The sequence below is a fragment of the Chaetodon trifascialis genome, chromosome 2 (genome assembly GCF_039877785.1).
Source record: "Chaetodon trifascialis isolate fChaTrf1 chromosome 2, fChaTrf1.hap1, whole genome shotgun sequence".
Taxonomy (NCBI): domain Eukaryota; kingdom Metazoa; phylum Chordata; class Actinopteri; order Chaetodontiformes; family Chaetodontidae; genus Chaetodon; species Chaetodon trifascialis.
Window position 1 is genome coordinate 3,172,880 of NC_092057.1, and position 25,302 is coordinate 3,198,181.

Consider the following 25,302-nt stretch of genomic DNA (forward strand, 5'->3'; position numbering starts at 1 on the left):
AGACACGCAAACTTGGGCACGATGTTAAAAAGCTTGTGCACAGATTACGGGATGCAGAGTCCTGCATTCTGCTGCATGTGCGTTTGCTTTGGTGCGTGCAGCCACCAAAACTCAACATCTTCCTTTTTTCTACTCGGTACAGAACACGTGAGAGCCTTACAGGCTTGTGGTCTGGCAGCCAGTCTGTGGAAGGCAGCTTGCTGATCTCTGACGTTAACTTCTTTCGATGTCCAGGCTTCATGACCCCAATGGCCGTCAGGTCCTTCAACACAAAGCACAGTTAGTCACATGAGGAATTCAGCACAGCTCAGGTAGGTGTGTGTTTTTTCTTTGAAATGTAAACAATTTTATGCACACGTTTGACATTTGTACGCGAGCTGCGCGTGACGTGCCTTCAGGAATATTTTGCTTTGGATAATCTCTGATGAGTGTCCCCTGCCCTTAGGGGGTTTACGTCATACCACTGTGTCCGCTTCAATACACACACAAACACACACACACACACAGTGGCACCGAAAACACACTCAAGGACAAACACAGAGTAGCGTTTACAGCACAGACTGGAGCACACGGCCATGTGTGAACACAGGTATGTAAATGAAGCAGACAGCGTATGAGAAGTGACTGGCTGAGGCTCAGGACTCACACCGGGGGGTCAGGTGACAGAGACAGGAGGGTCATGATGACATCATCCAGGTCAGTGGGGAGCTGATTTGAGAGCTGTGCTGGGGCGGAGCCTTGACAGACAAGGGGCGGGGCGTGAGGGGGTCAGGGGTCATGACCTTACCTCAGGGGTCATGCGGCTAATGGTGTCTAGATCATATCCCGCGGTGAGGAAGTGGGTGGTGTAGAACTGCAGCTGAAACTCACCCAGCCACGCCACTACTGCCTGCTTCTAGAACACAGAACACAGAACACTACTGCCTGCTTCTAGAAGAGTCCACAGGCTTCTTCTAGAGCACAGAACACAGGCCTGTTCTAGAACACAGCATAGCAGCCTGCTCTAGAACACGGGAGAGAAGATTGTTCTAGAAAGCAGCATAGAACCTTCCACTGTGATCCCAAAGTGTAACCCTGCTCTGCATCAAAGTCTACACAGCGTCTACCAGCGAGGAATGGAAACCTGCTCTGGAACACATGATGGAGAGCTTGTCAGGTCGCCTTTAGCTTATAGAGCGATAACCGTGCAGTATTTGCATAACGCCAGCACAAAGTCAAAGAATAAAACTGCATTAATTCATGCTCAAACACTGTTTCTGACACGCTGCTGCTAAAATACGCAGTGAGTAAGTTTTCAGGGGTGATACATGGATTTGGCTGAAAACACATCACTCCCAACAATGCTGCTTGTAATTCATAAGGTTTCATATAAATAAGACACACACCAGAGAACAAAGTAAGAACTGAGTGAATATAAAGCATCCCCACTTACCCCTAGCGGTAATTAGCCATGCGGATTTATTTGAATAAGTTCTGAGATCCCTGCCGCTGACTTCTGCAGATACAGTGGAGGTAAATGGAAGTTCACTCATGCCGTTCATGACATTTGAAATGTGCTTTTTCCAGAAATGGGAAAATGTGTTCGGCTGATTTCACAGACCATGCCGTCAACAGTTTTCTTTAAGTTAACTATTTTCTACTGAAAGCAAAAATAGAGAAAAGCTGTTCTGAGCGAGGGCTGTGAGTTATAAACTGAGCGTAAACGCTTCTGTCTCTGTGTGGAGTTTGTCAGTTTTTTAGCCACAATTAAATTTCGTTTCACATGTATTGAGTATGTAGTGAAGGTAGGAGTCTCAGCGGTGGAGATCCTGAAAGTCAAACTGAGCCTACCAGTGTGGCTACCAGCTGCCACCACTCTGACCACTCACGGCCTATATGTCGATCTGATCAAATAAAAGAGAAACGCATGTGGAGCCGGAGAATCAACACGTCTTTCCTGCTCTCTAGACACCACTACATACCACAGAGGGTAAGTGGGAAACACTTTGGGTTGACTCATGTTTTTAAACCAATGGCATCCATGCTGTGTGTGTACTGTGAATGAATTTACTGTCAAAGAATCTTGAATGAGATCAACCAATGAGGACGCACTAAGACACACTGCTGTCACCTGCCAACCAGTAATCACTCGACTCTAGAACACACACAGAGTTCCGCCCTCGGCCTCACAGAACGCACAGCGCTGCTGCAGGTTCTAGAGCAGAGCGGCAGCATGTGGGTGCCTGGTGGGGTGAGGACGTGTGTGTGTGTTGGGAGGGTGGGGAACAGACGGCAAGACAGCGACTGACTCCTCCACGTGTCTGTCGCTCTGCCCGTTTCCATGGGGACACACTTGCATGCCCATCCGCAGGGTGTCGTCTGTTCAGGTGCAGCACGGTCACCTGGCAGGTACCTGGAGGTGCCCACCGAAACAAACCCTTACAGATGTCTTTCCCTCAAACCAGAGCGCTGGTTGAGAAGAAACTGGAGCAAGAGAAAGAGGAGACCCCAGAGTGACCCAATCTGCCATCCAAGAACTCACTTTCCCATCATCCTCCTCTGCCTTCCGCTCAAACGACCGCTGTTCATGAACCGTGCAGCTGGCGGAGCCTTGACGTGGAAGACGAAAGGGAAAGAACAAAGGTGGAAAAAGAGTTAAATTTGTTACTTTTAGCAGCAAAGGATCCATTTTAAATTAATAACAACATTTTTTTACACAAGCTCGAACCCGTCCAGAATGCATTTCCATCAGCAAACCGTTCAAGGGTCAAAGAAGAACCCGTTAAATTTTGAGAAGGATCATCGAATCAGTTTTCGCTTCTGTTAACAGTTCAAGATGAGGCACAATAAATGTTCGACAGTGACCAAACACACGATGACTCCATACATACAGAGCGCTCAGGGACAGTGGACAACTGGTGTGATTGGACCGTCGCCACAACTGTTACAGGCACTATTTTCTCAAGATAATGTGTTGCTATGGAAACATAATTTCTGTTTTTCGCAAATGTGTGAAATATTAGTACATAATAATTAGTGCACAGCTGAGATGTTGAGCCGCATCAACCACACTTTGACATAATTCTAACAGTTCTGAAAATACATCCAGACGTGCGGAGCAGCTGCTCGCAGATGTGCATATCGTACAGGAGTGGACCGCTGGCCTCGGTGGAGGTCTGTGCTCTCCGAGCGCCCTCCTCCTTATAAAATGCTTGTCCAGACAGTTTCTTAATTTCTTAGAACAGTTTATTTGTAAGTAATGATTACAAAGGAACATGTAATTATTTACTTATTGTAAATTCATCTCATTAATTTAAAGTCAATAGACGTTTGGCGCTTTAAGTCGATTATTAGTTATTTGTGCTTAATTACTTTAGAAATGAGCAGCTTCTTATGAACTGTCTGTTTTAGTGAATTATTAGGAAGACGGGAACTTGGTTCTTAATTGTTTGTTTCATGAAACAGTGCAAAGCCGGGAAATGGTGTTATCTTGCGATCAAGCCTTTGAGGGTGAGAAGCTGGAATAACGTAATGGAGTCAGGCTTATATTGCCTGTGTGCTCCTTCATATTAATCTTGGTAATAGCCTCCATGCTTGGCTGGCTTTGTGGTGTTGTTTTAGCACTACACTTCCCACACATCACTTCAACCAGGAGAAGGACAGCAGATTAAAATATGCTAATTTCTATGCTTTCACAAAGTGAGATGAGTAATCAACTATGACTGCAAGCACATTGCCCAAATTTGAGAAGGATGCCTGAGGCATCGTATAAATGTCTATAGAATACACCGTGTGTGTATAAAAACACATTAAACATGTTTTACAGGCACATTGTGAATGTGCTGCTTTCCATAGCCCCGAGCAAATGCTCGACCGATGACGAACGTGCAGCTGCAGCCACGTAAACTTGTAAACGCATGTCAGGAATGAAGTGTGCGAGTAAAAAGTAGGCCCTGAGCCAACATAATTATTAATTATAATCATTCACTGACGGCAGTGGTAAATACACAGTTTTATTCTGCTCATTACAAGCAGCTAAATAGTAAAATGCACAAATTCCTCTGAGCCAAACAGGATTTACCCCAAGAAAGAGCAACCTGTCCCTGGCTGCTCAGAACAGCGTTTTAGAGCAGCTTTTAGAAATAAAGCATAACTTAAATTGCTATTATACGAGGACGCTGCCTGTGTCTGATATGAACAGACAGGTGGTCTTTAGAGGGCCAGGTAGACTGAAAGTGAAATGAAGAAATATGATTCATAAATGCAGTAATTCAAACAAGCCCGGAGGCACTTGTTGTGCCGGTGAACATCGTCTTTTTTAACTGTGATCTCTTTGCTGCAGACAGAATCGTCAGATCAGTGGTATAAATGTCTGTATCAGCGAGTCAGGACAAGCTTTCTTGCATCAATGACAAATGACACAAATTATCACTTCAAATAAAATGGGAGATGTTGCTTTCATGCTGCAGTGTGTGCTTACTCGCTGACTGCTCCACAGACTGTGACTGCTCCAAGAGATGCTCCTTGGCTTTCACCGACTGGGACAGCACAGTGGCCAGGAGCTAAAAGACGAAAACACAGATAAATGCGCTCATACGCACACACGTGCAGACACATGCACGCACACACACATGCTCAGAAAGTGAAACATTTACTCAAGCATAATCATTCAAATCCCGGAGGTGTCTTGTGACTCAGCTCAGTGGACTAAGCGCACACATTACAGACGCAGACTCTGGCTTCCTCCTGCATTTCCTGCAGTTTACCAATGCAGCAGAAATAAACACTCCTTAAACTAGATGATGTCCCTCCAGCATAATATGGGGACACCATCCAGTTTGGCTCATTGCTGATTGAGAATTTTTAAGGCGCAACCTAAAAATAGTGCAGAAAGCATACAAGAAAAAAAAAAATCAACATTCTGCAAAGACAATGAAATGCACTGAAGACACTTGAGCTGTCTTTGAAATGTGACTCCATGGTGCACTTAAGTAAAAATCAAGTTCAACTCATACAAACACTCAATACAACAGCATAATGTTACAAAAATTTCAACTAAATTCAGTGTATCTGACGCTGAGCCAATCACATTTGAGCTTGTGGTACAGGATGCCTCACTGTTGTGACTTCCCACTTTTCACACACATATTTTCATCATTTTCTCATGATGCGCTGTGCGTATGAACATGATGTGATGTTCATACACCTGCGCTGAGGTTAACACCTTATCCGAACAGATGCTGACACTAACAAAACTGATCCAAGACAAATTTAGAGAAGCTGAGATGCAAAAAGATAATCAGGGACAGAAACAGAAGAGTTTAGCTGGTAAATGTTATCCAGACAGACGCCAGCAGCCCACCATCATGATGCACCTGGCCTACTGTTGGTAAAACGCGATGCCGATCTCTCCAACGGAAGAGCAAACTGTGCAGGAAACAGACCTGTGGTTAACTCGGTGAGTAGACTGGTGTTTGTTTCTTGAAACGTTTTGCTGTTTCCCAGAAACCACGTGCTTGTTGTTTTGTGAAGATCCAGCAGCAAAGTGCACATGCACGTAAAATAAATGAAATGAAAGGACTCTCTTACTTTGACCCCTTCGGCTTGTGCGTGCAGGCCTGGAGCGTTAAGGCCGTGTGTGTTGACTCCTGGTGTGGACGCCGGGTGCGGGCTGGGGGCAGGGGTGGTCAGGACGTGTGTGTTTCCAGAGCTCTGCAAGCTGCTTGATGACCGAACGCTGCCGATGCTGCCCACACTGCCGCTGCGCTCGCCACCTCCACGCACAAACGCACACACACATTGCAGGATTATATAGAAAACATCCCTCAAATGCATAGTTTCACTTTGTTGCAGGAAAACACCTGTGAGTTTACCTGCCAGCGGTTTGCGCAGCACCCAGATATCCTCGCTGGTGCTGCTCTGCTGACCCAGAGTCGGAGAGCCTTGAGGACTTGGCTCTGCAGTCCGTGAACCTGTCTCACACACACACACACACACACACACACACACAGACACACAAGTCCTTATAACCAAAAATGCAGTGACTAATCAGTAGCTACACACACCCATATGTTAATGTGTCGAATGTAGTTTATTATAGTATAAGCAGTAAGTGTGTGTGACTGTATTTATATTGCACGTACTGTATATTATGTATAATATATCTACTATACAGTATATAGAGTATATAAACAAGTTTAAGTTTTCAATGAACACTCACAAAGATACACTCCTCACTCACCTACACTTTCATAAACACATAATTACTCATTATGGTTGCGCCCCTCTAAGAGCTAACATTTTCTTACCCCCCCAGACAGATTCATCATTGTGTGCTTGTCAGCGCAATATTAACAAATATCACACTGTTCAAGACACAATGATTTTATTCTAAATAACACATCCAATGATTCAAGTAAAATATCTATAAAAAGGCGAACGATGCCTCTCAGTTTTCTATAATGTGTTCAGTATGTGAAGCGATATAAAAATGGTGCCTTTAATTAGAATATTTCAGTTAAAGGGTCAGTTCAATCAAATGACAAAAAAAGCTATTTGAGCACAATTGAAGTGAATGGATTAAATTAGGCTGAATAGATTGTCGTTAAATGTGCTAATCCATAGGTTTATCGGTGTATGGTGTGCACTTTTTTTTACCCTTTGAAACAGTTCCTAATGAAATAAACTGTCAGCAGAAATTCATTTTTGTCATCAGGGTGAACTGATCCTTTGATATATATAATTTACACACATTTACATACACACACACATATATGATATATATGTAGCTGCAGAGAAGTGCTGGAACAAGCAGATAGCTCATATATTCTATATGTGGTCTCGTCACAGCGAGGAAAGGATTGTTATCTGTGATTTAAAGTGATACTACAGTATGTACCTGTCTGACTCTGCTGCTCCTGAGAAGTGGAGAGAGGAGGAGGAGGAGGAGGAGGAGGAGTGGACAGAGGAGGAGTAGACAGAGAAGGAGGAGAGATGGGAAGAGGAACGTACCCAAAGGAGGAGAACCGAGGGAGGGACTGTGTGTTGGGGTGAGGGGGAGGAGGGGAAGGCAGATGCAGGGGGAGGACTTTGGAGGGGGGGTATGAGTGTCCGTTGACCGAGGCAATGGGACAGGGGTTGGGCCTGCGGAGCAGGAGGGTGTGGCACTGCTGGGAGGGGGAGTAACCTGGACACGAGCCAGGAGGAGGGAGGTGCAAAACAACAACAACAACACAACAACAACAACAACAACTCATCAGTCAACTTGAAACAAAAGAAATCTAATAAGATCTGAAAATATATCAAATAATAACTGATTAAAATCAAAATACGAGAAAAGAATACATCCATATATCCACAGGGAATATATCGTCATAAATTAAAATATAATACTTCACTATATCAATACAGCAAACAAACAATATGAACGAAGCATCACAGTCTAGAGCAGGTTACAGGTTTATAAATTAGGGAGGGCGACAGAGGGAACACATAGAGGAGGGAGGGAGGGAGGGAGGGGGGTTGACAGCCAATAGGGGGCAGTATTTGATCAATGGAAATGATTGACAGGTTGGGAAAAACGGATGGGCGGCCTAAAGAGGCCGATGATGCTGCACTTAGCTGCAACTAATGATCACCTATAGCTACAGAACAGCTGCTGAATGTGATAGCACACACATCCTCCCACACACACACACACACACACACACACACACACACACACACACAGCTGTGATGTGGGTGGTCACCTGCCCTCTTGATGACTTCCACCATGTTGGAGGGGAAGTAGCCCACACGGTCATTTCCTGTGCGGTTGTCATGAATACAGCCTTTCCATCGGCCATCGGAGTGCTGCTCCAAAACCTGTTAACACACACACACACACACACACACACACACACACACACACACACACACACACACACACACACACACAAAGATGAGATTAGAACCTGTTTCAAAACAGTACCTGCTGAACGTGAATCCATCATTAAGTGTGTATGCAAAGTCCTCCCTAAGTTCGTAATGGAAGCAGGTTAGCTAGTTTTACAAAATTAGGTAAAACTTTACACAAAACTGACTCATAATCTCAGAAGAACGTGGAAATAAATTGCTTCAGTCAAAATTCAAAATTCAGTCAAAAGTAATGTGCTATGTGCTATGTACAGTAAACAGGAAGTCGCTGTAGCATCTGTAACATAACTGCCCAAAATTACATTTTTATGGGTAGAAAAAAAAACAGTCCTTCGCTAACATCATGATACTCAATGTATTATCCATCCATCCATCCATCCATCCATCCATCCATCCATCCATCCATCCATCCATCCATCCATCCATCCATCCATTTTCTATGCCGCTTATCCCTTTCGGGGTCACGGGGGAGCTGGAGCCTATCCCAGCTGTCAGGGGGCGGGAGGCAGGGTACACCCTGGACCGGTCGCCAGCCGATCACAGGGCAACATATATAGACAAACAACCATTCACGCTCACACTCACGCCTAGGGGCAATTTAATGAGCATGCCCCTAGTTGAGCATGGGAGGAAGGAAGCCGGAGAACCCACACATGCACGGGAAGAACATGCAAACTTCACACAGAAAGGCCCGAACCGGCGACCTTCTTGCTGTGAGGCACACGCACTACCTGCTGCGCCACCGTGCAGCCCCTCAACGTACTGTAATTTGTTTTATATTTGTGAAGTAATTTATAATTTTATTATTATTAAAGAGCACTTTACTAAGTATTATGTCAAATATATCAACCATATTCTATATGTTAGCAAGCTAACATTAGTTTTGTCATGTTACTTCAGCTAGCTACGTAGCAGTTACACCTTACAGGTTGTTATTCGTAGTAAAATTAGTATTTAGTTACTGGTTGTTATTTGTGGTAAAACTCATATTTAGTTACAACTAATCTCTATGTAAGAAGCAGTTTGTGTGGCACAACTGGAATTTTGAACTTGTGAGTAGAGTTGGGGAAATGGCTCCGGGTATTTAACTGAAAGTTATGCTACAGCTATCACTAGTGTTAAAACAGCGTCTGTGTATCTGCATACATCTATAAAGACTATAATTAATTACATTGCATATTTTCCTCACTGACAGATGGATTTCAGGAGACAGTCGTGCAGCACTCTGAGAACAGGCCGTGTGTCGAATTTTGGGACGGTTATTAGATCAATGTACCGTGATGATGTCTCCAGCTTTAATGTTGAGGCTGGTAAGGTCGTAGTTGTTGCAGTAATCCTTCAGGGCGCGCACCTGCATCGCAGCCGAAGCATCTACAAGACAAGAGTTTAGTATCAGTGAGCTGCAGAGCTGAGTGGAGAAGACGAGGAAGAGGAAGGCAGTGGGGGTCGGCTGCATGCGCTGTTTGCTTCTCTGATGCTGTGTCCTGTATTTTCACATCCATTAGCAATTAACAAAAGTTACCATTAACCATTTTTAATAGCCTTATTAAAAAGCACGTGTATCAGTATTTGTGGCTCCAGCCCTCGTATTACGTGTGAGCGGCAGTGTGTGTTTGCATTCATGCGCTCACCTCTCAGCAGTTGTTTGATCTCCCGGCTGGCCTGTGTGGTGGTGAACTGGTTAACGATGTCCAGGGCAGTTTGACTCAGAGTGTTTCTCACTCCTGCGCTGATGCCGCTCTGGATGGAAGTGGAGAAGAAAAAACGGTTCAATCTGCAATGTGAAATTGTGCCACGCTGAGTTCATAGAAGGGCTACAGCATGCTGTGCGTTCAGTGTCAGTCTGGCTGTGTGTGCATGCCTGCTGCTAACATTTGCAGTGTGTGCTGCCCCAGCAATAAACTCATATGAAGATGACAAAAGGATTAAAAAACAAAACGGAGCTGGTTTGAACATTGCATGACAGGTAGGTACGATGCTAGCCGGTCTGCTACAGTTTTATGTAACGAGCTAACATATCCCACAGGCTTCATCACACAGCTCGGCGGGATGGATGCCAAGTGCTGAGGTGTAAACTTGTTCAACTGAGGAGAGGGAGGCAGCTTTAACAACAGTTGCTTTTGTAAACACATTGAACGGACAGACAGGGAGAGAGAGAGAGAGAGAGAGAGAGAGAGAGAGAGAGACAGGCAGACAGACTTACATCCAGCAGCAGGCGTACTACCTCCGTCTTCCCACAGAGGGCCGCCTGATGTAGCGCTGTGCCAGACTCGGACTGTCTGTTGATATCTATGCCAGCCTGAATGAGCAACCTGGAGCACAGAATCATATTGACCTTTATTTGAATGTCACCTTTCATAGCATCATGTCATCGAAGTGCTTATATCGAATAATACAACAGAAGTGAAAACAAAAGAGAATTGTAGAAAACCGGTCATCATAAATGCAAGTCTGTTGAGTTTTAAAAGACTTTAACTGGACTAAAAGACACATTTTGGATCATAATCATTTTAAGATTAGATTAGATGAGTAAACCAGGTGGACAGACGGAGGGACCGACTAGCAGGTAGACAGAGGTGGTATGAAGACAGACACACTGGGAGAGGCAGACCGAAAGGACAAGTTTTTCAGACCGTATGACATCGATGTGTCCGTTCTTGGCAGCCAGATGCAGAGGTGACACTCCGTTAGGGTCAGAAGGTTTCGGTTCCAGCATGGCTGCACACATGTTGCTGCTGAGCAGGAGCTGGACCACCTAAAAAACAGACAGACACACGGCGTAAATGATGCATTCATGTATAACATGGAGTCATTTCTACCAACAGTCTGCAGTGAAACACGCAGACACTCTTGTATGTACGCTGCTCCCACTGTGTGGAATCCTCTGCAAAATTTGATTTTAATTAGCATTTAACGCCATGCCTGCATTTAGCATTTAGCCCCATCACCTTGCAGTGTGGGGCTATGATGGAAACAAGTGGCACCAAAGGAGAAGCTACATGTAGCTACGTATCAGTGTTTTGCAAGCTGTTAGCTGTTTTTCAGTTCTGAACATCTGAGAGCCAAACTGTAGCCTGCAGTAGCCTTTTTTTCCAGAGCACTGTTTTGCCAAAAAGCTTATACTGAAGCCCGGTGCTGTCCATTTATCCCGGGGACACAGCGAGTACCAGCCAACACGCTGGTCAGTTTATTTTTCTCATGTTTTGTCGGTTGACTGTGTCCAAACAAATATGCAGCATGCTAGATAATGTTAGCCGAGGTTAGCCTGCCAAGTTAGATGAGCGTTGGTGTCAGATGCTGACAGGACATTTCGTTTGGCCTGGGGGTGTTGACGCAGAAAGTTACGGCAAACATTGCTCAAAACGGTTTGTCACGTCGCTCAGCTGCTGATGAGGTTTGAGTGTTTGATGAAGCTGCAGGTGGAGGGGTGGGTGGAGACAGATGTGTGCATGCTCCATGAAGGCATAGGTGTACAGTTACATCTAAGCCACTGTAAGGTATAAAGGGATTTTTTTGCATGGAAAAAACCTCTAAAACCTCTTTAAAATCTGACCTCGCTGTGATTTCGAATCGCTGCTGCAGACACTGTGCGCTCTCTCATCTGGCTGTGCATGTTTTTTCACCTTAGGGTCTACATATGTTAGCATCATTAACGGTTGGTTGATCTTATTTTTATGGTTTCGGACAGGATATTTCTGTATTTGCAGCACGTTTCTATATCTGGTTGTGTTTTCTCCCTTTGCAGAGATCTTTTTCTAAATGCTCTTTGCATGTGTTTTCTTAGTTTGCAGTGTGTTAAGGTCTCAGGGAGGCTCTCCGGGCCCATAAAGGTTAAATAAAAATGAGGGTGTATCTGTTATGGACTCGCTGTGAGATGGTGTGTTTGTTTGGCTTTCACTCAAATCGACTCACTCCGACACGTCCGAATTCACAGGCGAGGTCCAACGGCGTTTTCCCAGCTGAGTCTGAGATGCACGGGTTGGACTGGTGTTGTAGCAACATCTCTGACTGTAACACACACACACACACACACACACACACACACACACACACACACACACACACACACACACACACACACAAATCTTACTGCTGCGTCTGAATTTCAATGCTTGTAACAACAACTCATCATGCATGCATCATTGGGCACACATAACAGATAAACACACCTCACAAAAACACACACGGCCACTAAACACACACAAACATCTACAGTACACACAAACACGGTTACCCCATCATAGTGTCCATGCTGAGCTGATAGGTGGAGAGGGATCTGTCCTTCATCTGACTGTCCGTTGACTGATGAGCCTGCCTTCAGCAGCATTTTCATTGGCTCAGTCTTCCCCTGCCATGCAGCGTAATGCAGAGGACGCATCCCTACACACACACACACACACAAAAACACACAGCCAAAGACAACAGCACAATAAAACACAGACGTACGAGACCTCACAAGCACATGCACACAGACATGTACAAAAAATGAGAATATAAAGACTCATGAATGCATGCAAGTGCACACACTGCAGTGTTATTTTCATAGACAGAGCGGTTTGCCAGCAGGCAGAAATACTTACGATTTTCTTAACAGAATATTTTACAGAAGAAACACTGAAATCAGTTATTAAACGCACTAAATTACTCCGCTGTGACATTACACAACAAATTAAACCCAAAATACAGAGCTGAACCAACTGGTTGACTGACAGAATTCAATAATCCACCAGTTCCTGTTTCCCACGTATGAAATTTGTTTGTGTTTTTAGTCCTCTGTGATTGTAAACTAAATGTCTTTGGGTTTGGGGCTGACAGCATGGGCCCCGAGAACTGACAAGTGGATTAATTAATAATGATGACAGTCATTAGTTGCAGCCCTACTTTTTCAAACATTTCTGTACGTCTGTCTCAGTGTGGCGACAGATTTGGGCACAGACTCTCTGCATCCCTCCCGGAAATGCGAGCTCATATTGTGGTTGACATGCTCGTGACCCTTTGTGACCGTGGAAGTATTGTTTGTGCAAGTATCGTTCTTGGGGGACGTTGCTGACAAACTGCTCTCAGACAAAGGTCAAGACAAGAAATCCTTCATACATTAAGTGGCTGAACAGAACCAAAGACAGCTTTGCAGGAAACTGGACATTGCGGCCAACTCTTGGAGCCACGCAGGAAATGCAAGATGATGCAAAGTTCACCTGAGCACAGCACAAAAATCCACCATTGAATCTCTACCAGTGCTTCTAACCAGAAGACACTAAACACCACTTTGCAGCAGTAGCTGCAAGGAGCAGTGAGTATGTTTCACATGGCAGCAGCCCAAGACCCCCAGTCTCGATACCAGCGATGAGCCACATCATCAAGCTGAATAAAGATGCCCTCCAGGTCTGCTTGGCATGAGGGAGTCCTGACTCAGAGGAGAGGTGCTGGCAGGATAAAGAGGCACAGCCGCTGTAGTAGTAACAGAAGCTAAAACCGGCGTATATGAAGAGATCTGATGGGACGTGACTTTCAGGCAGCCTCGAACAGCTTCTAGAAAGTGTTTTGGTGATTTGCAAAGAGTAGAGAGGACGTCTGCCAGACGGTAAAGGGACAGAGAGACGCTGAACTGGACTTGTTTGAGGATGGCAGGAGAACTCAGTGAGTAATATGAGCCCATTTCCTTCCCAGTTGTCCCAGTGGGTGTTTCATCCTGAAATTCTGAAGGCTCAGTTGTTGAGATGTGATTAATATGTCCCGTGTGAATTCTAGGAATAGGGTGTGGAGTCACAGAACAGTGGACCTACTTTTCAATTTTGCACCAATAATCCCAATAAAAGTCTCACAGAATGTTGGTCGTCATAACACAATGGGATTTCTGATTTTGGAAATCCCCTCGGCTGCGTTGCCAGGAGTGTTCGGGCAGAGTTGCTGAAAACACAGTTTTCCTTTTCTTTTGGACAGGATTTCAAGCTCGGGCTCCCAGGCCTGCAGGATGTCCAGGCCGGCGACCTTACGATGGCATCTTACACAAGAACATTTTGAAGATGGGTGTGACCGAGTCGGGATGATCAGATCAGAGCTTTCAGGTCAGAGGAGACGTGTCCTCTTCATCCGGATGAACAATTAATCTTAAACTGGAGTTTTTTGACCATTTGCGGCAGCAGAGACAAGCTGGGAACATATTGACATATTTATGTTGATATGGTTACGTTGACAGACGCAGAACAACATCGTCACTCGCTTGGAGTCGTGTTTCTGGCCACCTGATGAAAGTCAGTCCAATGCTCACAAGTCCTATGGGAAATATCTTCCTCTTTAGCTGCTAAATGCTCCACCAGCTAGCATGTTCACTAGCTAGTTGCTAACTGTCTGACTGTCGTTTGGTGGCCAGCAGGTCATGTGCCGTGGATTAATCAGATGCTGGCTTTGTAGGCACCGGGGGAATGATTTAAGGTTTCCTGCCACCTCCGTGGAGGGATCTCAGTCAGGCGCCACCTGGTAACCTGCCGGTTGCATAACTCTATTTCGGGACACACTGGGCATGACTGACTTGAGTGAGGGGATAGTAGGCCAACATCCTGGAGGGATTATATCTCCCATCTGCCCTGAGATTTCTTCTTCTTCCTTCTGGAATCCTCCAGTATGAGATGGAGATATGTGCTGCTCTGCTTCCACTTGGCTCTGAGTCCTGCAGCCTGGAGCATTCCTCCTCTATTGTCTCTTGTTTGCTGTGCACACAAATCTGTCACGTCTCATAAACACTGTATACTACTTTTATGGCTTTTCCGACAAACTCTCTTTTTATTACATAAGATTTTGTTACGGTCACTCAGGGAAATGTGCATTTGTTTTCCTGTCTTCTGTGGTCGCTCTGTTTTCTGCCCAGCTTTGTGTGTTTTGTGCCTGTTTCGTGGTAACACAGTGAGTTGCACTCTGTCAACATCTGTGCGTATTTTTACCTTTATGGTCTTTTATATCCACTGCTGCCTGGGCCTCCAACAGCAGAGCGATCAGCTCCTTGTTACCGCTCAGAGCAGCATGGTGCAGCGGCGACAACCTTCACACAGACACAGATTATGTATAAAAATACACATATTCGTAGATGTAGTGTAAAGCCAGAGCATAACTTTGCTGAAATAATCTTCAGCGTAGAGCAGCTCCACCCCTCAGCTCTGTGTGAGAGACAGGAGGGGGCAAATGACCTACTTCCATTAATAAGCAATCTCTCACCCCCGAGCCGAGCGCACACACAGCGCCTCTGTGTGTGTGTGTGTCTAATGGATCCCTGGTGAATATAAGGGCCGGGCCCTGGAGTCAAATCAACGAATCATCAGTCATTACACAAGGAGCTGAGTCCAATTATCTGATTCCAATCAACATAATAAAAAGATCTTTGTTATCTGATGGAGCCAAATGGAACACAATCGCAAACCAAGCATGTGCACACATAAAACGCTTAACCAATCGTGAGTCTAAATATAGCCAAAATCCATAGTCGCGCATTCAGAGTTGATAAGGGGACATTTCTGAGGAAATTAAGAGCTGGCTTTCCTTTAAGGTAACTGCTTTAGATTAGAGCACTTCAGCCGGCTACATGTTTCAAAGACGGTTAACACGATACGGCTGGTTTTATATCGATGTCAGATTCTTTCGTTTTTTGCGTTCCCCTGTCAGATGCATGATCAAAACTTTTTCTACCGATTACTGGAGGTCAGCTAAACAACATTTTCACTCTTTAGGTTGATATGATGAACTTGTTTGTAAACCTGTTGCTTATTTACACATCCGGCAGGTACAGAGCAACAATACAGTTTGTATAATATCATTTATTCTGAGTCATGTTTCATGCTAGGTCCAGTATCGACTCCCTTCTTTTTAGCTCTGTTTTTGATCTCCACCAACTCCTGAGGGGAATATCTGGCTGTGCAGCTGTTAAATGCTCCACTAAGTTCACCAGCAAGCCACTAATGTGTCAGTGTGCCATTTGGTGCTGAGCAGGAGTTTTTACAGTGAAAACAGCTGCTGCTGTGGCCTAAACTACAACAGTGATCCCAAAAAAGTGAGCAGAATGTGATCACGTGTTTCTGTTTTTTGACATATACTCAACTGGAAAGAGGACAAAGACAATATATTTAATGATACAGCTCATCAACTTGATTTATTATTGTATATATGTGATCATTCTGAACAGGCTTTGACAGGGGCAACAAAAGACTGGGAAAGTTGTTTGTTCTGCCTTCCAACAACTGCCCTAAACACTAAGGTATTTCTATTTTGTAAAGTTGAAAAATGAATTTGAGCAAGATTCAGTGATTGTTGTTGTTGTTACAGAGCAATGTAATTAGTAAGGCTGTTGTTGTTGATGTCAAGAACACAGAAAGAAAGTAAGGAAACTACGAAGGACAGAGGAAAAAAGAGCCAGGGACAAACAGAAGATGAGGGAAATAAAAGAAATAATTATGGCCATGTGGAACAATGGCAGGGAGAAGGTGAATTAGCTGCAGTCCCTCACCCATCTGCATCCTGGATGTTGACGTTCACCCGCTTCGCTGCTCCGAGGAGCTCTGAGAAAAAAAAAACAAGAAGGGGAATAACAAACTCATTACAAAAAACAGCCCACATTTCTGTCTGTTCAGAGATTAAAGTCTTCTCGCTTTGTGCATCTCGTGTTTCAGGAGGTACAGCTGACAGCTACACTTTTAGACCTGTGAGTGCTTTAAACGAGTCTTCACTCCAACAACAACAACGGAGGTCAAGGAAAAGCAACAAGGTAAGAAGCCAGACTGGGAAACTCATCAGGAGCCTAGAAAAGCTCAAGACGGACTTTTCAACTGTGGAAAATTACATGCATTCACATGCAAAATTACAGCTCGCGTGCGCTGACTTTCCATCTTAATGCTGCCGTGTTCGTGAGTGAATTTCAGACCCATGTAATCAAAGGCATTGCTCTCATGCTCGGGCACATGTGCTTTGTTTATTCATGCGTTTCAGTAGCGTAAGGTTTATTTTGCCCTGCAGCAGTTAAAATATTCAACCTTTAGAGAAATGTGCTTATTTGCTTTCTTCCTGACTCTTAGAGGGAAGATTGACACGACTCTCGTCTGCACAGTAAGTATGATAGTAGTTCGTCTGGGTGTGTGTATGTGTCTGTGCATGTGATTATGGATAGTTGGGAAAGATGAAGACTGCAGGAAGAAGCACACACACACACACACACACACACACACACACACACACACACACACAAGCTGCTTGTTTGTCTCTCTGCCTTCACTTTTTTTTTTTGGTCAAACCCTCATAATCCACAGGCCGTAATCTGTAGCTGCTCTGTAATCTGGGGAAAAGCTTCTCCCTCTCTCTGCAGCTCTATCTGCACTTCATCCCTTCATCCTGCTCTCACACTCTAATTTTCCCTGTAATTTGCTAAAGAGCGCGTGCTGATTGGTAGCTCTGCTGTTTCTGTTTACACTCGGCGGCTGACATCATTCTCCTGCATGTGTGTGTTTGTGCGTGTCTGCGCACGTGTGGATCCCCCCCACACCGATCCATCTTGGATTAAAAATAAGAACCCCCCCCCCCCAAAGCAGTGCAGATATCTGTGTCACCATCAGACTATCAGAGAGCCACATGACCCCCGACCACAAACTTCTGACAAGGCCGTGACATCAGCACACCCACAGTGATTCTCCTGTCTGCCTTTTTCTCAGTAGATTAACCTTCTTTTGAGAGACAAAGTCTGGATTGTGGCATTATTTAATAATGCTTCCCCCCTGACCCAAAACCATGATGCATATTTAATCAAATACTCATGCAGCTGACTAAGACGGGGTATCACTCCGCCCTCGAATAATTCATCCTGTTTTTGCTTCGGGAGCCCCAGCGATCGCCCTCAAAACAGATTTCTATCTTCAGACTTCATTCATGAGCCTCTGCCTAATTGTATCAGTTGCCTAAACGTGTTATCTCTGGCACAGAGCCTGTCCATGATTTTCCTCTCATGTGTCCTTGGACCAAGGTTCATATTTTTTATGATAATTTTAGGCATAACGCTGCAACCGAGCCCTGGTTACCATGGTAACCCCCGGATGTGCCATTCTCGCAGACTGTCAATCACTTGGCTGGGATCGCTGTGATGTTATTCTGTAGCATCTCCCTCAATTTGTTGCTATTTTGGAGTTTATTTGAGCCAAAATCGCGTCGTTCACGTTTAATTTGAAAGCCTTCAGTCTTAACTGAGGGTGCCGACGAGCTGCAGCGTAACGCTGCACGTTCCCCAGACCTCAGGAGAGGGGAAGCGGAGGGTTCCTCAAGGGTTCTCATTACAGACGCGTTCCAAAATCCAGTTTGCATCACCTCTGACTTCGCCTGTCATCATGCATTTAGAGTTTCAGTGTGGCCTAAAACAAATGCCATCGCTGACGTGACTCTTCGCACATATGTCACAGTCACAGGGTCACAGGCCAGGAGTCCACCAATTATGTCACATTTTCACCAAAGGTACCAAATGTTGAGCATTGATTGCTGTTAAAAATGTTAATGTACTTTTTTTAGGTGCTGGTTTACTTAAAATGATGATGTCATGGCTCTTATTTAATTTGTCTGAAGAACAAGAAGTTTTCTTACTGAGTCGTCACAGTTAAAATGGAAATTGTTAACCTTTATTTTCTCCTTTGTTTGTAAACTTTTTGAAATGGACTTGTTGGCCTCTGGAGATTTAATTTGTTGCTCATGGCTTTAACTCAGTGAAGTCAAAAACTGGCAAGAGTGTCACAATAAGAGCCAGAGATTATTCTGTGCAGTACAACAGAAAACCTAGTTAGGCCCTGGCATCTTATAGTCATTGAACTGTTTCTTTTTTATATATATTTTCTTTTTATTTGGAAAAGCAAATATTTACATTTCAATCCTTCCCTGGACCCCTAAAGTATCTTTTCCTTCGGTTTGTCTGCCCCATTCCCCTTGATATTTGGACGGGGGTAATTCCAGAAAGTCCGAGTGTCTTTCCCATGCTGCTCTTCCAAGATATTTTTGAGTCATTCAAGTGTTGTATCCAGTGAACAAAACCAGGGGAGCTCACTTCCTGTGGCCTCTCAGTTTCACACACAGTGAAAACAAATGAAAAACAAAAATCTTACGTAAAATTCTTATTCAAGTGGTACACAAAGTATTTTAAATGAAAAAATGGATTGGTCCAAAGTACAAATAGACTCAAGTGAAATCAAATCTTACAGGTTTTGTGTACAGAGAACTTTTCTCTTTGTACTCTTAGAAAAAATGACAGTTTTTCCATAATGTAAATTTCACGTACTCTATCCATCCACTCGTCGATGGTGGGTGGTTCTACCTCAAGCCATTTTCTTGTGATAGCTGCCAATTGTGCAAAAAGGCATTTTTTTATCATTCTTATTCCAAATGTCAAAGTCGATGTCTCCCAAATACATGGATTCATAGCTGAAGGTAATATTCCTCCCCATTACATTTGTTATATGTTTATGGATTTCTTCCCAAAATTCTCTGATAACTCCCAGAAAATATGGACGCGATCGTTCCACTAGTGCCACAGAGACTCCAACAAAAGTCATTAAACTGTTTCTTTAAGACCAAAAACAAAATATACAGCCCACCCTCTGCTTCTTGTTAGTTTAACCCTTCACCCACTTCTCTGCCCATGCGGCTCCCTTTGGAGGAGAGAAACGATTAACGTTAAAAAAACTTTATCTACACTTCGCCCCTCAGTGTGCTTTCTATGTGTGAAGCTGGAGGAGTGTTTTGAGGAGGTGACCAGCAGTTCATGAGCAGCACCTGTTCCCGCTGCAGTGTGCTACAGCAGCATGTCTTGACTTGGTGATTCTGCTGGTTTACTGCTGCTCTGTCGCAGTGCTCCTGAGCTTAAATACAGTTGTTTACTTGATGCAGTGAGATTACCAGACCTTTGGACCTCAGTCCACTACAAACCGCTGCTGACTGCCAACAACAAGTCTGTGTTGTTGCACTTCCTTGATTGTCAATACGGGCTGATACATTGGGTAAATTACTTTGGCCCACTTCAGTTTCTTGCTCCAACATAAAGGAGATACAGTTGTGATAAGGACGCTCTCATATCCCTGTCATCTATCTCTAAAGAGCTTTACTGCAGCTGAGCCAAAGATAAGGAAACCATTGCCAAATGGAAAGACGCCTGACTTTGTCTAAGCAGCCGTTGGCTTTTAATGCCATCTATTCATCTAAGTGTACCCGTGACTCGGCATCTCTGACTGATGGAAACTTTAAAAAATCGGCTTTTGAGCCAAAACACTGGCAGAAGTCTTGAGTGCCTCCAGTGATTGCAGTAAGATGATGAAGACTTTTTCTGGTCATCTTCTACATTTTTCTTATTATCAGCAAATCGCATGAAAAGACCCAAATGAACAATGAATCGATTCTTCTAACAAGTATCGTCTGAGGAGCCAAAACCCAACATTTTTTTGTGCCAGGGTTATTCTTGCCAGGCTGGGGGCGTCTTTGAGGCGACCAGAGACGCCAGGAAGTTCTGGCTCCTGACCAAGAAATAGCTGGGGCCACCATAAAGAGCAAACTGTTAAATGGATTAAACATTTGAAATACTTTTTAATTGTTGATCTTGAGAGGCGTTATTCGGTGCATGGACAAAGCCAGGCTTTATGCTAAGCTAAGCTAACCGTCTGCTAGCTCCAGCTACTCATTTATGACACACACTACAAAGGGGCATCGATCTGCTCATCTCGCTCTGCGCCGGAAAAGCAAATAAGAATATTTCCCAAAATGCTGCTTTAGCTTAGCTGGAGAAGAAGCTCTTCGGTCCCACGGTGATAAAGAGGGACCGTGAAGCGGCGGCGGTCTCACATGGTCTGGCCACCGCTTCAATTCCCTTCATCAAACTGTGACATTATGACAGAGCGAACAGCCACTTCATCAACTCCCTGTCAGCAGCATCATTAGCATACTGTTAATAATACAGCGCAGTCAGCCACATGACTCACACCTGATGTGTCAAGTGTGTTTCTGTGCACGCTTGCCTTTAATTGTGTGCGTGTGTGTGTGTGTGTGTGCGTGTGTGTGTGTGTGTGGCAGTGATTCTCCAACAGAGAAACCTGGCTTCCTGTTCAATTATTCAAACATAAACCTTGATCCCCACAGCCAGACACACACTGATGCACACACACACACACACACACACCCTCCATAACTCAGCCTTTAACCTCTCTCCATCACTTCCTGCCTATTTACCTCCCTGCATTCACATCTCCATGTTTCCCTCCTTCTGTCCTGCACTCTTGCACTTTTTCTCTCCCATTCTAACCCTCCTCCTCACCCTCATCCCCCTCACCCTCTACCCACCTCCCCCTTTCTCTTTGTCAGTGTGCAGTGGACTGAGCACTCAGAGCTGATCCGTTCTGGCATTTGAGGAGAAGCATTTTTCTTTTCCATGGCACTGCTGGAATGTTCAGAGACAAACACACATGAGAGGAGAGAGGGATGGGGAGGAGAGGAGGAGAGGAGAGAGGGATGGGGAGGAGAGGAGAGAGGGAGGGGGAGGAGAGGAGGAGAGGAGAGCGGGATGGGGAGGAGAGGAGAGAGGGAGGGGGAGGAGAGGAGAGCGGGATGGGGAGGAGAGGAAGAGAGGAGAGAGGGATGGGGAGGAGAGGAGGAGAGGAGGAGAGGAGAGAGGGATGGGGAGGAGAGGAGGAGAGGAGAGAGGGATGGGGAGGAGAGGAGGAGAGGAAAAAAGCAGAGGGGAGGAAATGAATGCAGAGGAAACAAGGCGAGATGAAAGGAATTGAGAGGAGAGGAAAGGAATCAAGTGGAGAGGAGACCCCATCACATATGGACGCTTGGTCAGGGCACTGGATACCCTTTTACCGTCATTTTTATTGTTTACGGCTCTGGGGTCAAGTTAGCAATAATGAACAGACATTGTCTGGTTAGACTTTCAAAATAAAGTTTGCTGAGAACAATAAAGACAATTAACTTTGTGCAACAGTCACACTTCGGTTAACTTTAGGTTAAGGAAAAGATCAAAGTTTGGCCTAAAGTACATTAGCTACTTCACTTACAACAGAAATCAGCCTTTACTTTCGGTTTCATGCGGGCTACGAACCCTGGTGTCCTGAGCTTGACCCCTCCAACCACCCTACCTCCTCCAAATACAGACTTTTCTTGCTTTTTAGACTACGTCATTTAGCACGTTGGGAGTGAGAAAGACTGCCTACAGAAGGACCACCCTGCACTGTGAAAAATGATGCTAAAGGGGTCCTGACCAATGTGATGAGCTGGGAGTGAGAATGCGTTGAAATAGGAGGTGAAGAGATGTTAGGAGACAAGAGAAGACGAGAGAGAAGGAAATGAGTAGAGAGGACAGGAGAGGAGGCAGGAAAGGAAATAGGAGGAGAGGAGAGGAGAGGAGGGGACACACTGGCAGAGGAGAGAAAGGAGAGGAAGGTATGGCATTAGAGAAAATACAAGCGTGGAGGAAACGGGAGGAGAGAGGAAGAAAGTAGGCGAGGAGAGGAGAGAAAACAGAAGGGGAGGCAAGAGGAGGAGAGAAATTCAGAGCAGAGAAATCGAGAGGGGCCCAGTGATGAAATGGTAGAGGAGGAGAGCAGTTCCAAGGCTGTAATTGAAATCTAATTATCACCTCAAGTCCCAGCTGACTCCATGTCAGGCACCCGCACACACGCACGTTCGAGCGCCACATACGTGCACGCATGCAAATGTCTGCACGTGTCCACGTACGATCATCACATTATTACCACTAACATCTGGCGTCTTCACACACCAATAATCCCCCTGTCCCGAAAGCAGTGTAGGACCTTCGTGTACTTTCACCTCTCGCTCTCCCTCATGCGCACACACACACACACACTAATACACACATCCTCCCCCCACACACACATCTTTTGTGCATCCATGCAGACACATACACAGAGAAATGATCAATGGTGGGAAATGGGTGACGAGCCTTTTTTAATTTCTAATCACATTCTGATGACTCCTCTCACACATGTGCAACGTCATCACTATCACACACCCAGCGTCATAGCACAAACACGCACATAAATACACACATGCATGCAGGAAAGCACACACACACAGTACATCATTTAAATGGCATCACATCAGATTTGGCCTGCACTGTCCTGACCTGGTAATGACGGGTAGTGTGTGTGTGTGTGTGTGTGTGTGTGTGTGTGTGTGTGTGTGTGTGTGTGTGTGTGTGTGTGTGTGTGTGAGTGAGTGAGTGAATGCGTGTGACAGGAGGATGGAGGGATACTGACTGGCTTTCCCTGGCCGAGGTCTCTGTAGAAGCCGCTGAGCTGTCAGTAAGTCCTCGGTCTTCACGGCCTGGAGCAGCTCCTGGTCCTTCCCCATGTCCCCTCCGTCCCGCCTCGGTCCGCCCGGTCCCGCTCTCTTCCTCTGAGCGCCCCTCTCTCCTCCGTTAATCCGCTGCTACATCCTGCCGCCGCTCCGGGCCTCCCGCTGGAGCTGAGGCGCGGAGGGATGGATGCTGCCGGGAGTGGGATGCTCGGATTCGGCCAGGAGTCCAGCGCACGTCCCGCTCTGCCTCCCCTCCACGCGGTGCTTCCGACCCACACCGACCACCCACCGACCGACCGACCGACCGGACCTCGCTCTCTGTCGGGATGCTCTCCGGCCGCGCAGGAACACTCGCGACAGATTCCACAGATTCTACCCGCGTGACGATTTCACCGGGTCTACGTGCGTGCCGTGCGTGAAAACGGTGGAGCTCGAGCGCCCTCCTATATGCTGGGTCAAATCCGCACGGCTGGAATCTCTCGAGCCCTCAATCCGCAGGATACCATGCGCGGGTCGTTGATGTTTAACGTGTGACCGCTGTCGCCGCCGCGGTGCTGGACCAGCTCGCGCCAGCTCCAGCGCGCACACATGCACACTCACACGCACGTACGCACGCACGCATGCACATTCACACGCGCACACTCACAGTCACATATGACATTACATAAACACGAACTACTCGAGCGCGCGCTACTCCAGTTGTTGTAATCCCAGTCCGCGTGTTTGCGCGCGTGCGGGCGGACAAGTCAAGAGAGGTCGTTTGACATAATAATGTACTCCGTCGCGTGCAGGAGGTGCACTCAGCGCGCGGGACAGTGGGAGGCAGAGACCGGGATCGCGCGGTCCTGTGAGAGCTGCTGAGAGTGAAACAGATCTGAATCTGAAATAAAGGTTTACGTTACGCGGCCTTTCTTTAAAATAGAGCTGCTGCTTTCACTCATATGTTGTACTTCATTCTACCCTTATTTTGTCTATCAAAATTATTTCATCTTTCATTTTTGCTCTTTTTAAATCTAGTCTGTTTATACTTTTCTTAATGCTCCTCATTAGTCTTACCTAAAGCTCTTTTAATAGGTTGTTTGCGCATGACCTCAGGTCATGCTTTTGTTGTGGCGGGAACTGCAGATGGAGGGCCAGAAGTGGTTTTCTCCATGGGAAACACTATAACACACACACACACACACACACACACACACACACACACACACACACACACACACACACACACACACACACTCAAAACGCCCATGTTTTGCGTCGTTTATGGTTCTTAACGTCTCCTGACTGCAAACAACCTGTTGTTTTGTTATTGAGAGGTGTGACAGATAAACTGGCCTCGCCTCTATATGTGTCACAGCAGTGATGGTTTCACGTCAACATGTTTAAGGTTAATGAGACGGAGATAATTTCAGGGCAGGAAAAGTGTGTGCATGTGTGTGTCCCTGGTGCAGGGCTAATTTAGACTAAAGGGGCCACTGCCAGTCAGATTTAGGACAGGAAGTGGAACACATGACAGAAGACTGGTAGTTGATTTAAACAATCAAAACTGTGTGTGTGTGTGTGTGTGTGTGTGTGTGTGTGTGTGTGTGTGTGTGTGTGTGTGTGTGTGTGTGCTTTAGTTGTGCAGATGTATGAAATGACACAAAGCCTGATCTGAGTCTGATTGGTCAAATAGTTGTCCAGTTGAGTCAGCTTCATACAGGTCGTATTAACCCGCTATAGAGGGACCCTGGGGCCAGAAATTAGCTGTGGGCCCCAATTCAACCCCTAACACCAATTTAGTTTGGTTACAGTTTAATTACTATTGATCTGAGAATATGCACTGCATCCACTGAAATACATAGTTAGCTGTGTCCCGGTGCTAAGCTGCATACCGACTCTAAGCCTGGATAAATAAAAAATAAATAAAACAATAAAAACTCTAAGTCTGGAGTCTTTATTGTGTCCACACTGGATGAGTAACAGAGAGAAAACTAAAAGTTTGCATCTACAGCACGAACAGAGGCTTAATTTTTAAGTGTTCTGTTAATATGCACCGCTGTCCCACAATGCAATGCAACAGAACAGTATCCTATAAAGATAAGTATATTGTGCTTT

The 25,302-nt window shown here is 45.4% G+C and overlaps 1 protein-coding gene across 3 annotated transcripts in view; it reads right to left on the bottom strand.

Annotated features, from left to right (window-relative positions):
* LOC139342693 (caskin-1) overlaps positions 1-23,811 on the bottom strand; it is a 30,536-nt gene extending 6,725 nt beyond the window's left edge. Inside the window, exons 1-17 of one of the 3 annotated variants that reach the window (XM_070979929.1) lie at positions 23,166-23,394; positions 16,385-16,436; positions 14,832-14,929; positions 12,128-12,273; positions 11,806-11,901; positions 10,527-10,648; positions 10,097-10,205; positions 9,525-9,633; positions 9,170-9,264; positions 7,728-7,842; positions 6,878-7,165; positions 5,853-5,951; positions 5,569-5,753; positions 4,460-4,541; positions 2,522-2,589; positions 788-895; positions 161-262 (exon numbers count right to left, since the gene is read on the bottom strand). In XM_070979929.1, coding sequence (XP_070836030.1) covers positions 161-262; positions 788-895; positions 2,522-2,589; positions 4,460-4,541; positions 5,569-5,753; positions 5,853-5,951; positions 6,878-7,165; positions 7,728-7,842; positions 9,170-9,264; positions 9,525-9,633; positions 10,097-10,205; positions 10,527-10,648; positions 11,806-11,901; positions 12,128-12,273; positions 14,832-14,929; positions 16,385-16,436; positions 23,166-23,259 — 1,968 coding nt within the window. In that variant the 5' untranslated portion in view covers positions 23,260-23,394. Of the gene's footprint in view, positions 1-160; positions 263-787; positions 896-2,521; positions 2,590-4,459; positions 4,542-5,568; positions 5,754-5,852; positions 5,952-6,877; positions 7,166-7,727; positions 7,843-9,169; positions 9,265-9,524; positions 9,634-10,096; positions 10,206-10,526; positions 10,649-11,805; positions 11,902-12,127; positions 12,274-14,831; positions 14,930-16,384; positions 16,437-23,165 lie in introns of all 3 variants that reach the window. The other 2 variants (XM_070979946.1, XM_070979938.1) reach the window with 2 other exon arrangements.
* Between the last annotated feature and the right edge of the window lie 1,491 nt (positions 23,812-25,302).